General features: G+C 33.7%; 1 protein-coding gene across 1 annotated transcript in view; it reads left to right on the top strand.

Moving 5' to 3' along the window:
- Positions 1-3,432: 3,432 nt before the first annotated feature.
- The window catches only part of LOC148951758 (uncharacterized), an 80,395-nt gene continuing 69,835 nt past the window's right edge, over positions 3,433-13,992 (top strand). Inside the window, exons 1-2 of the mRNA XM_089088665.1 lie at positions 3,433-3,536; positions 7,394-7,467. Of these exons, the coding sequence (XP_088944791.1) occupies positions 7,416-7,467 (52 nt within the window). The 5' untranslated portion in view covers positions 3,433-3,536; positions 7,394-7,415. The remainder of the gene's footprint in view (positions 3,537-7,393; positions 7,468-13,992) is intronic.

Here is a 13,992-nt window from a genome sequence, read left to right on the forward strand (position 1 = left end):
TCTGGCCCTCCTTTTATGGCCCAACACCCCCCCCCCCCAAAAAAAAAAAAATATTATAAACGATACTTGATTCCGAAAATCATGGGAATTCTGTTTAATTTTATTAGCTCTTTACAAGATTATTCAAGAAATTGTTACCAGATGTTTGGTTTAAAGTTGCGCCAACATAAAAGAGAAAATGTGCCAAAACTTTCATTTTTATAATGAAAATGCACCGAATGAACGATCCCCCCCCCCTCAAAAAAAAAATGCGCCGGTTTAGAAAATTTTAATGCACATACGCCTCAGTAAAGTGCCAAAATGGAGCAAATGCGGCCTATCTGGCCACTCTGGTTCAAGACACCTACAGTTTTCACTACAAACAAGAGTTTGGCTACTGCCCGTTTCCCCTACGGCAAACGCATTAGCCTACTGTGTATTTGGCACTTTACTAAACCGAATTATATTACAAATATTTTCTTTTATACTTGTTACAACTTTAAAATAAAATAAAGTTTTAGTGAAATAAAACATTGAGCTGATGAGCTTTCAGCAATTAATATCAACGACATTTTATTCTAAAAACAATGGAAGCTGACCATTGGCCCTCTAACTGTAGCCCTTACCCCCCACCCCTACAAAAAAACTTATTAACTATATTTTATTTTAAAAGTCATGGAAACTGACCCCAGGCCCTCCCACCAGGGTCCAACCCAGAACCCCCCCCCCCAAAAAAAAAAAAATAACTTGCTAATAATATTTTATTTCCAAAATCATGGAAGTTGACCACTGGCCCTCCCTCCATGTCCAACCCCCCACACAAAAAAAAAATATTAACGGTAGTTTATTCCAAAAACCATGGGAGGTGACCCTCTTTCCCTCGTTCCAAGGCCCGAACCCCCTCCCCTCACCCCCCCCCCCCAAAAAAAAATTAAATAATAACGATAATTTTTTCTAAAAATCATGGGAATTTGGTTTAGTCTTATTAGCTCTTTCCAAGATTGTTTGAGACACCTATAGTTTCCACTACAACAAGAGTTCGGTTACTGCCCTTTTCCTTAACGGTAAAAGCATAAGGCATACTGTATATTTGGCACTTTACTAAAACGAGTTATATTACAAATATATTCTTTTTTACTTTTTACAACATTGAAAATAAAATGAAAAATTGCAGTGAAATAAAATCTGGAGCTGATGAGCTATCGGCATCTAATATTACTATACATCAACTATTCTTCTTATCAAAAACTTGAAACTTTTGAAATAAAACGAACTGAAATTAATTAAAAATTGTTTTAATTAAAAAGGCCATATTGAACTTAAGATTAGGAGAAATAAAAAACCTACAATAACTCAAACTCAAAACGACGATAAATTACTATTAAAGAGTGAACGAAACCCAAAACAAGCAAAAATAAAATAAAAAATCATAGCAAAAAAAACATACAACAGGTACTACTATGTGTGAATCCATAAATATTAAAACGAGTAGAGCTTAAATTGAATATGCTACTGCTGTGAGTTGTTAGTAGTAGCAGCAGGAGTAGTAGTATAAGTTCAGAGACTTGAATGTTGTCCTAGTAATGTGAAGGACACATGTTTAATTATCATATTAGTCATTTTGGTGTACATTTATTAAGTTTTAGGGAAAATAAAAAAAAAAGAAGATACAAGTCAGTAATCTTGATAATAAAAAATTTTGTTCCCATTACTGAGACCGACTGATATAGGGTGAATCCAATCTTGAAGGAATGCCTATTATTTTACCACTGTTCAAAAAAATGTAGTTCAAAGACAAGGAGGTGCACAGGCGACATTTATATAGGCCTCAGGTATTTCATTTCTCCAATGGCCCCGTCCTCGTCCTTACTACTAACATCCACCTGCCACCGTCCATAATGGCTGATTAATAATTGTGCACCACCGTACATATTATTTTCAAATCTCAAATCAACAAACGTAGTAAATTAACCTTTCAAATATACATCCACATTTGCTGTTTTTTTTTTAATGGACTACTTCTGTCGTTAGGAATGAATGCGCCACCAAGGCATTACTGCCTCTGGAACTGGAAAGTTTTAAGTTTAAATTTCTTCAAAAATTTCCAAATAAAATGGCAATCTGAGACTTTTTATTCAATGGTCTTTTCATGGTGTTTTTATCATTGGGAAAGGGAGAATTTTTGTTCATGAGTGGGTCGAAAAGGGCCAAGGATAATAAAATGAAACTTCAGGAAATGTTGAACTAATCCAATGCACTGTATGTGCATCAAGATTATAAGAAGGGTGTATCTGCATCATCTTAGGAGTACCTAAGAGTAATAACTTGAAATTTTCAGGGCTGCTACTACTGCGACTGCACCTTTGACTTTGGCTGCGTCTACGACGAATTGTGCCTGCATATACTGTGATTTCTGTTGCGACGTAGTGAAAACGCGCTTGTGGCTTATTGCGACTACTTCCAACTGCAATTTATTGGGACTCTGATTACTTGTGACTGTAATTACTTGAGACAGTGAATGCAACTACTTGTGACTGTGACTACAGTTACTTGCAATGGAGATCGTGGCTACTTCTGACTATGATTATTTGTGACTGCAACTTCTTGCAACTGTGACTTGTTACAACTGCGACTACTTTATTACTACTCTGGTTTTTATTGTGACTGTAAGTACAACTGCTTCTGCAACTAAAACTGCAATTACTTCTTTTAGTGAATAAAAAAAATAAAACTCAATTGTATCCAGATTGTTAAAAGGGCTTTTCTACACTATCTTAAAACGGTTAAGGCTAATAAATTGAAAATTTCTGAGAATCGTTAGGGTGATGTTAAACTAAATCATAAGACTATAGATTAATTCTCTCGAAAATAATCTATAGATTAAGATAAATCTATAGATTAAGACTCAACTTAAATCTAAGCACTCAGAGGTGCGTATCTGGAACAACTCAAGAACTGCCAGTGGAGTCGTGTCCTTTCCCTTTTTTTCCCCCTAATATTTTTGAGAACAAACCATTATATTTAATGCACCTTGACTCTCCGGATGCGGACCCCTCTTGCCCTCACCCCATAAAAGACTGGAGCTACGGCCCTGGAAACTGTTAAGGGTATTTATTTGAAACTTTTAAAGAATGTGCTTGTTTGTTGTTTTGTGGCAATTTTTTTTTGGGGGGTGGGGGCACTGGCAATACTTAAATTGCTTAAGCAAGTATTTATTAATTATTTTTTTAATGAAAAATGTCTATAATAACGTGTCTGTAAAATGTCTGTCTTTAATAACGTCGCTGTTACACCCAAAGGTCACATCTGCCATTTCCAAAACTTCGGAAATAACTGACAAAAACCGTTTGCTGAAGCGTATTCTAAGAGAGAATCGACGAGGAAATATGGCAAAGTGTCGAAACCGAGGTCGAAACCTATTTTTGTTACGCACGTTATTTTGGAAACCACTGTCAGAAACATTTTTTTTTTTGCCAACTCAACACTGACAGTAGGCTATTTTCGAGGAAGAAACAGAAGGAAAACGCCGAAACCATTTGGTAGGCAAGAAGAATAAAGTAGGCTTTTTATCTTTTTTGTTGGTACTATTCACCCCAAATAGGATTTTGTTCGATGTTTAATTGTATATTCCAAAAAATGTTCTGATTTTGAATTTCTGAATGAACGGATTTTTTCTATTTTGAAAAGTAGGCTTAGCTGATAAAACTTTCAGGAATGAGTTTCAGAGTCTAAACTAGGCTAGTTGTGTACTGTTGTTAGGGGTTTTCAAGGTCCTATTTCTTATTTGTTAAGGTTTAAAAGATTCAATAGATGAGAGGTCCTATAGTTATTTTTTGTCAAACTTTGACAAAGCAGCAAATTTTTTTCCTTTTTTTTCTGTTAGGCTACTAAGAAGAAAGTGAACACACCACTTGGTGTCTTTTTCATGTTCTTTCCAAATATAATAATTGCTTCTAGGGTAAATGCAATTTTGAGCCCTTAGAGACACTACAAGTTAGCCTATTATCCTACCTTGTCCATAGGCTACTTTTTAAACTAGGCTATGATTTAAGATAAAAAAGGTAAATATTAAGCACTTCATATTATGAACCTATAATTGAAGTGAGCAAACCCCTAGTTTCCAATTTTTATGCTCTTTCTGAGTATAATAACTGTTTTTCTTGCAGATTCAGTTTTAAGCCTTGTTTGGACCCTTGAAAATGATAATTTCTTTTCATGTTTTTTGGTTCAAAAAGGATGGTTTCAAACTTACTATTTCAGTATAAAATCCATTTTATTAAAGTTATAGGCTATAATCTGACAGCATTGATTTATCACAATTAAGTTGAATAAAAAATTCAAAATGATTTCTCCATTTTTCTGTCAGCTTTGATATTTTCCAACATATAGATGAAATGGCAGTTTTTTAGCAGCCTAACATAATAAGAAGAAAATATGGTGGATTTGTTTTGATTTTTTTTTATTTCAACTTAATCTTGACAAATCAATGTTTATTGATTATACAGCTTTTACAAAATGGATTATAATCAAATAGTAAGTTCAAAACTAAGGTTACAACCCCTTATTATATCTAAAAACATAGGATGAAATTATTATTAACCCTCTTCTGATTTCCAGTCTTAGAAAATTACCTACTTGATAGGTCTATACCCTTTGAAATCATGGCAAAACAACATTTTACTGTAGTTTTCAGTAATAAGTTTCTTTTTCTCTGGTGTTAGTTCTTAAAATGCAATTCCTGTTATTTGAGTAGAACAAAGCTGTATCAATGGTTAAGCCTTATCAATGGTTGTTTTTTTTCTTCTAAATTTAGGAAATATATTTGCAAATCTTTGATACCTCTTAAATTGGGCTTGAGCATAATTGTGAAGCTAAAAATAATTTTCTTTTTTCTTTATTAAAGCAAAAGATCTATTTTGCAAGGTTTCACTTTTATAGAACAAAGATTTTTAAAGGTCACCAAAAGTCACTGTCCTCTAGAGAGAGAAGGAGTAGAGGTAGGTACTTCAAAATACCTTCCCACAACATACTTTAGTCTGTAGGCCCATCCCTGAAAAATTCATTTTCCCAATCTAACCCCTTTCCAAGAGAAAATGTTTGACATCTTAGAATAATATTAACAAATTCAAACCTTTGTAGAATTAGGTAAAATTCTTCCTAATTTCATAATATTAGCAAGTTCAAATAATTGTAAAATAACCTAATGTTTCTTCTCAAAAGTATAATTCTCATCAGGCTATGGTAAGTTTGTTTATATCTGCTCGGCTAAAAACTTGTTGAGGATGTATCCTGGGCCAATGGAGAAACACAATTAATTTTTGACAACTGGGCATAATGGCCCATTCAGACACATGGGGAAACACTAAAAAACCTGTCAGTACCATGGAAAACTGGTAGGTTTCCCCTATAATACTGATCGGTTTTCAGGCTAAAATTTTTTTCTAATCTTCCTGTGGTACCAATCAACTTTTTGTGTGTTGTCAAGTAAAAATGAGCAAGCATTTTGGAAAGTGGAAAACATAACAACAGTTAAGCACATGAAAGTTTGAGATTTGATGGTTCTTATCTAGAACCATCAGCTCTTATCCAACACAAGAAATCCTTTATATGAAATGAACAGAAAGAGGAAGATACTTGGCCTAGATACTTGGTGTTTACAAGTGAATGTGATCTGTGCTTGTTAGGGAAAATTTTGCATCTATTGTTTGAACACTTTTCCTGCCAAGGGGACTTCAAAACACATAAAAAGTTAAAAGCTAGGCATCAGACTTCTTTTATGTTGAGCTTTATTTAATAGAAAATCAGAAGAAGATGAAATTGGTAAAAATATCCAGTTGCTAGCTCAGCTCATTCCTCAACTGCCTGGCTTCAAGAACATTTGGAGCTTAATATTATTTTATGAGGCTTTTGAGGGGACAATAGCCCCACCCCTATTTTATTATTTTCTGTTTGTTTTAGGTATCATGTACTTGTTCCTCTAAATTCAGGTTGTGTAATATTTATTTATTCATAAAAAATAAATTTTGTTTGTTTTAAGTTTGACTTTATTTTTCCTTATTTAGATTTTAACATTATTCCTAACTTTTCTTTGAAAGACTTGTTTAAAAAAATTGTTAAAATTATTGTTATTTATTACTATGTAAATCAATGCTGAAGAGTTAACCAACTTGCTGAATAACAAGCAGGGCCTCATGGTTGCACAAAAGAAATGACTGCATAGTTGTTGAAGCAGAAAACAAAACACTGAGGCAATAATAAATTATCTATTTAACCTATAAGTTAAGATTGCTTTTATTAGATAGATAGAATTGGAAATGATTTTTTTAATTGACAAATATATTTTGAAATAGTTAGTTATTGGTGGAAAAGGTGAATTATTTTTAGATATCAACCTATTGATTAACAGCTGAATAGGTCATTGATGAGTTGGAGTAAATTATTTACTTTGTTACTTATTAATTACTTTATTTTATTACTTTATTTCTTTAGTAAATTTATTACTTTGATTCAGATTTAAAATGGTTGTGCTCTTTTAAATTTTTACAATTATAATACTTCTTTTCAATCAATATCAATATGAGGCAATGTAGAACAATGGAAAAAGAAGCAAGATAATTCAGACCCTATGAAAAAAAAAGTAAATATTTCAGCCAAGACTTCTGTCTATTTGTATTCAGTGCAAAAAAAAAAAAAATATATAATAAAAGTAGATAAAAGCTCACAAAAGAAAATAAGACAAAACACCTTAAAACAAAGTATAAGTTGTTATCTACTTTTTTTTGCAGTGAGGACAACTGAGCAGACAACTGAGACAACTTGGCTAGATTAGTTACATTTCCTCTTTTTTTTAGTGGCTGTGAATTTTCTTGCTTTTTTTTTACCAGTTTTCTTAGCCAGTGTTGTTTCAGAACTCCTTTTCAGTTAATATTTAAAGTTTTGGACCATTTATCCATTTTTAGGAAAAAAATTAACTACATTTCTACAATAAAAAAAACAAAAACAGTCTATTTAGTGAGATGATTTGAAATGTGAAAAACAACGGAAGGAAATTTGATAATCTGATTATTGGAAACATGCTGCATATTGTAAGAATTTTATGATTTTAGTGTTTTCCTTTAGTTCTATATATAGCCTATGGCCATATACAGGACTATCAGGCAGAGGGGGGGGGGTGTATTTTTAGAAAAGCGACCATAATATTTGGAAAGAGCATAAAGTGAGAAATCTAATTGTGTTACTCTTCATTTTTATTTTAATGTTTCCTTCAGAGAGCAGTGGCTCTGCAATGTTACCTTTAAATGTCTAATATCAGTATAACAATGATGTATTTGGGGTGTATTATTTTTATTGGACATGGATATCATCTGCTTACTTGGGCTGAATATTAAAAGAGTAATTCTCAATTTATTTTTAGAATTCAAATTTGGAGGTTCAGAATGTCTGGTGAAGTACCTACTAGAAAAAGGAAAGACAGAAAGAAAAGAAAAGGTAAGTTTGTAGAAGTTGCAGGTTAAATGTATTTAACAGTTGAGTTCCTTTGCTCTTTGTGGGCTAAAAACTTTGCAAAGCTTTAATTTTTCCTGTTTAAGGCATAATTTCAATGCAGAGACTTGTTTCCATGTGGAAGACAAATGACTTTTCTAAATTAACCACTAGATTTACAGTTAATTATTATTGTAATATTTTTTCCTGCCTTTTTTGATTGTGTTTTTCTTCCTTCTTTTCACTTTCATAAGTTCAGTTGTAAAAAAAAAAAAAAAAAAAAAAAAAAAAGTAGTAACTGGAAATATTTTTTTTTTGGACTGGAAATGTAAAAATTTTGAAAGAAATATTTATTAGCTCAGACCTAGATTCAAATAACATATTTGGAATCAGCAAAAATGAGCAGTTTTTCACCCTATATGCTATTTCTGGGGCTCAAGATCTATTTTCTTGTTTTGCAAGAAACACAAGTTAAGACTGTTTAAGACTAGATATTAGGTCAGACATAGTCCAAATTGAAACTTAAGTACTTAAGCAACATGCCCTCCTGAGACTTAAGCACTAAAGTATTGATATCATCATATATATTTTAAACTGTTCTAAAAGCAAAATATGTACCAACAAAAACAACATGATGTCACACTGAAAGTTTTTGTAATCAGATAATTATCAGCTTTTGTGCAGTAGACACAAATTCTTTCAATGTAACATTGCTCCTTAAGGTATGTTTTTTACTAGGTTGCAGTTACTGCTGCAACCATGACAAAACAGCTGATCATAGTCAATACATGGTATTGACTTCACATAAAGTAATTTGTCTCCCATATACTGTTAGATAAAAAAGTCTTTCAAATGAAAGTAAAGAGTCGTATTAAAAATTAAAAGGAATATAAATCAGTAAGTCCTTCTGCTCTTCAGACATTGTGAAAAAAGCATGTTTTTATTATATATCTCATATGTTTGTAGTATTTTCCCTATAAATATGGAGCGCTGTAAGTGCTAGCCCCTACACATGTACAGGATAATTTTTTTTTGTCATAAGCTTAAATGGTGCTCTTTACTATCATTTCATAAAAACCTGTTATTTTTTTACTTAATTTGTGTTCGTTTTTGAAACCCTTTTTAGGGTTATTTAAACTTCTGCTTTTATGCTATAGTAAAATTTTTGCAGAATAATGCTTCAAGAAAAAGGTCCTGTTTAGATGTGTTTGCTTAAAATGAAGCAGGAATTCTTAAATAAAAAGGGGTCAAACACCTAGTCATTACACTTGAGTTGAAATTTTTATCCAAATACTTTGACATTAAAAAACTAAAGTTTTTTGTTGTTCTCAGAATAATAAGGGACCCGCCACCCCCTCAGAACCATGTAAGTGCTTAGTTCACATATACTCCTACAAATAAATAAAGCTCAGAGGTTGCCCCCCCCCCACCCTAAATCTTCACCCGATGTATCTCTCATAGAAATTTTGAAAATGTGTGCCTAAAACTTCAGCCTTTGAAGTTTTAAGTAATGCCTTCACATATTATAAACGCTCTTGCTCCTGCCAATGCTTCAAGCGTAATAGTTTATTTCTTTCCCAATAAAATACCAGGGGTTAAAATCTCCCCTCCCTCTTTGAATATTTTTTGAATGGCCTCAATGAAAATTAGAGAATATGGGCTTCCTGTTGCTCACAGATTTTAACCCCTGTGAGCAACAGATTGTTGCTCACAGAAGTTTAATGAGCCTTCTCTATGTAACTTCAACTTCCTTAATCTATAAATCAAGCCCCTCTGTGATAGATCTCTTTCGAATCAGGATCATTTGTGTAATAATCTATGGTTGGTTTTGACTAACAGGAACAGAAATGACGTAAAATCTGAGACAAAGGGGGTTGCCGCCTCCTCAGCCAGTACTGCTTTTGGGTTAAAGTCAGCCTTTTAATGTCAAATCCTTTGAGAGCAAAATGGTTTGCTTATCTAGACAAATGTTGAACTGTAGTTTAAAAAAATACGAGGAGTTGAGGGGAGTGATAGCTCTTTCCTACCCATTGAAAAGTCAATTGACCTATCCAATAGCTGGTGCAAATTTATACACCATTACCTAAAGTAAAGACCCATCTAATAAATGAACCTGGTTCGATGAAGCTTTTAAAGAATTGTCTATTCTCAAGGAAAATACAAGATTTGTTTTTTGGTAGATCAGGGCTTGTAACCTCTCCTATGAATCTCTTTAATAGGCTGAATTTGCTGGTGTAATTTTCATAGGGATTATTCCCCTTTTGGAGGATGTTTCCCTAATTTTTTTAAACTAGGCAAATTTTATCAGGATAATAGTTTTATTGGATGAGTTTAAACTTAATGAGTTTAAAGTATTCTGGAATCAACACGGAAAATAGACTCTTTTGATGTATATATTGTTATCAAAATTCCTTTTTTAGAATTTTTGTTAATGCTGGCATAGATTGTTCTTTAGTAGCAGTTCGTTGCTACGAATTGTTTGATGAAATCAATTCTAATGTTTCACAAATTATTCACTGGACGTGAAAATTATCTAATGACATATTTTGAAAGTGTCTGGAAATTCCTTAAAATATCAAAAAAGGCAGAGTGGTTGAAGTTCCTTTTAAGAGTCACTATATAGAACGAATGGTTGTGTAAAGTTGGGGGAAGAGCTTGTTAGATTGCATATTCGAAGTTTTTGTGAAATTTGAATTTTTTGAGCTTTTATTATCTATATCGCTTGAAGACATCACCCCAAATAGTTTAAATATACGGATTACGTCCCTTTCGAATCAGAACTATTTAGATAATGATCTCTGGTTGATTTTAATTAAAAAGATTAACTAAAATTGCGCTTAATCTAAGGGGAGAAGTCTGCCATGCCCTCAACCACCAACGCTTTTTGTTTAAAACTTCATGTCACAACTCTATGCGGATAAAAGGGTTTATATGTTCAATTGCTTGTTAAACTATAGTGCAAAAGAACGTAGGTTGAGACGAGTGATACCCCCCCCCCCCATCCGAAGAGAAATATACAAAGAAGGATTTTTTCTACCATGATAGTGAAAAGTAACGTTCTACGTTAAAGTTTCACAAAGGCATAGTAGACCTTGTCAAAGACATCACCCCAAATAGTTTAAATATACGGATTACGTCTCTTTCGAATCAGAACTATTTAGATAATGATTTCTGGTTGATTTTAATTAAAAAGATTAACTAAAATTGGGCTTAATCTAAAAGGAGAAGTCTGCCATGCCCTCAACCACCGACGCTTTTCGTTTAAAACTTTATGTCACAACTCTATGCGGATAAAAGGGTTTATATGTTCAATTGCTTGTTAAACTATAGTGCAAAAGAACGTAGGTTGAGACGAGTGATACCCCCCCCCCCATCCGAAGAGAATTATACAAAGAAGGATTTTTTTACCATGATAGTGAAAAGTAACGTTCTACGTTAAAGTTTCACGAAGGCATAGTAGACCTTGTCAATTTGATATGTTACTTTTTAGGGGAACTAGGTAAAGACCCATCCTATCTGCACCAATAGATGACAGACTTCTATAGCGATCTCTTAGAAACAGCTTCTTCTGCAATCTTCAGCCAATCCTTATCCCAACAACACCATGTAAACGGAAGTCACGTCAAGAATCCAAGAAATTTCTGGTTGTGTGCCTGAGAATCTTTTTCTGCTGCTAGGGCTCCATTTCCAAGTTTGAAAGTGGTTTCTTTAATAGTTGAGGACATCTTGGGATATAGTGTCGGTTGTTCATCGTAGCGTTTGGCCAAGGAATTTCAGTGGTCGTTTTTTATGGCTTCCAATAGCTCTTTTTCAGTTCAGTGCCTTTGAACCCCACTTTAATACCCTCAGCTGACACAGAGTATACATCATGTAGTGGTGGTCGAATTCTTCAGTGAACGAGTTTTTTGGTCGTAAGAGGCTATATTTCAAGGAGACAGAAGAATAGATTGGACAGTTGCCTCGTGCATGTTTATCATAATTCTTATGCCAGTCTCCCCCCACACTCCTTTCTCCAAAAGGACTTTTTCATGCTTGTGATGATTTATAATACACTTAGTAACAGGAAAGTGAGACTTCAGCGGAAAGAGGAAAGGGGATGAGGTGGATGGGATTCCTCAGACCCTATGATAAGTCCATGCATCTAACTAATAAAGAATATGTACTAAATTGAACCCAAATTTAATTAAACGTTTTTTTAATTACAGTAAAGATCAGCATTAACATTTAAGGTAGGCAGGGGTTATGAAATCGAAAAACCGTATGGAAAACTATGAAAAATTCTGATTGATTTGGCCTCAGCTAAGTTCAAATCGATGAACTTTAGTTCTAGCCAGAACTAGTTCTGGACGCTAGCTAGATTTCTATTGTCAAAAAGGTTTGATTAAACTAATTCCTGAAATTAGTGGTAGCTGTGTTGGCCTCAGGCGGCTTGGTGCTGCGATGAGTTGTTAGTAGTAGTAGTAGTGGTAGCTAAGTCTTGGTATTAGTAAAATCTAATTCTAAATGGGCGTTTAGAATAGAAGCGATGGCGTTACAGTACATTGAATGGAGAGTACATAGATTAACGCTGAAGCAATTTAATGAGCACTCTCATCTCGAAAATAGCGACGAGGACCACACTGCCTTTCTATCACAAACAACAAAATACAATATCTTAGAAAACAATAGGGAAAATTTTCTAAAGACAGTGGAATTCAATTCAGTGAATATTTGGGCCCTATGCCCAAGGGCCGTCCTCAGCACAACACAGGGAAATGCTAAAAAAGGGAACGGTACTTATCTGTTATTACGCCTATGTATACAGAAGCTGAGTTGAAACGGTTTCATTTAGTTTGCGAAAGAGAATAGTATTGAAAGAGAATTGTGTCTGATTATGGATGTTAAAATGAAGAAGAAGAATATGACTGAAGAAGAGGCAATTAAATTTTATGACTGAGACTGATTAAATTTATATGACTGAAGAAGCATAGAAATCGACATCTATCATCTTATATTTGAACTCCTAGAGTCGAAAGATCTGCTGAAAGATATCTGATTATATCTAATAAATATGAGGCAATCAAGCCAGTAGCTCTGTAGCCCACAGAGTGAAGCAGAAGGAAAAGGGCTAAATAGTTTTACTGAAAAGCCCGCCTGCTGTCAAATAGAAGAAGAAATTTTTCCAGGATAAGGGTTTGTTGCCCAAAGAATGTGGGATTCCGCAAAGTGGAGGAATGATGGCACCAAGGTACAGCCTGCCACCATCTGAAATTATATCTAGCCGAAAAAATACATGTGTGCGGCAGTGAGGTCAGAAGGCAGAGATCCTTTAAACGCGATTCTTAATTACATCAATCCGTTCAGGGTGCCCTGCATTCTATAAGTTTCTTCTTTAGTTTCCATAATTTTGTTAATAAATTATTATATTTTGATCATATTTTGTGATATTTCGTTAGGAATGAGCGTCAGTGAAATAGATTCTACATTGCTTCTATATAAATAGGCGCTATAACAGATAAGTTGCAAGGTAACTTACATTAAAATGCGCACTGTAAAATTAAAATGTTTTAAAAAACTTTTAAAACAACCCTAGCATCATTACTTCAACAAAGTTCAACCGAGGCTGATGGATATAGTGAGGTGAGATGATAAAATTCATTCAAACAAAATAACAATAATTATATACACGCTTTCAAAGCTAATCTTGTTTTGAGTATTCCCCTAAGTTCCTATTTAAAGAAATATTATGATTTATTTTGAGTCTAATTTCAATTGATTCCCGAACCACCTGTTTCATGCCCTAATCATTACTAATGAGAGAGGATTTTTTAAAAAGCATTGTGTGGCTGGGGTTATCAAAAATATGGCTACCTAAAGCAGAATCAAAGGAGTTATTAGAACTATTAGAAATGAATGCTTTGTCTATGTCTGCTTTATGCTGATGTAGGCATTTTTCTAGATTCTGATGAGTTCTGCCAACATAAGGCCCGTTCTTTTGCTCTAAGATCTCACATCTTTCTGCAAATATTTCCGTTCTTTTAACTCATCTTTGTTCTAAGATCTTACAGCTCACTGATGTTGGCAAAAAGTGTGAAATACGCCATCTTTCTGCCATATAGAACAATGATGAGAGAGCTTTGATGATATACTCATCATTGTTCTTAGACCACTGATCAGAGCAGAATAATGATAGGTTCGCAAAAGAACGCTATAAGATGTAAGATCTTAGTGCTAAGATTTCACTTTTAAGCGTTCTTTGTCAAAAGATGTAAGATCTTTGCACAAAGATGAGTAAAAGAACAGCCCTATAGTAATTGCCCCAGTCATATGGTATTTGATAAACCCCTCTCTGACGAGTTACCGGGGTTTCATCTATACCAGGGTTTAAGAAATTTGGGATTTTAAAATTATTAGTGAAAACCACATAGCATACAGATTATTTTTTGTGCCAACACTTTTTAATTTTGTTGTGATTTTTGGGATAGAAGATAGACTATATTTTTGAGGCTTATCAGGAGCCTCACATTGTGAAAGATCTTTGATTTTACGGGA

The sequence above is a fragment of the Artemia sp. Qi Xiang Cuo genome, chromosome 5 (genome assembly GCF_049724085.1).
Source record: "Artemia sp. Qi Xiang Cuo chromosome 5, ASM4972408v1, whole genome shotgun sequence".
Classification (NCBI taxonomy): domain Eukaryota; kingdom Metazoa; phylum Arthropoda; class Branchiopoda; order Anostraca; family Artemiidae; genus Artemia; species Artemia sp. Qi Xiang Cuo.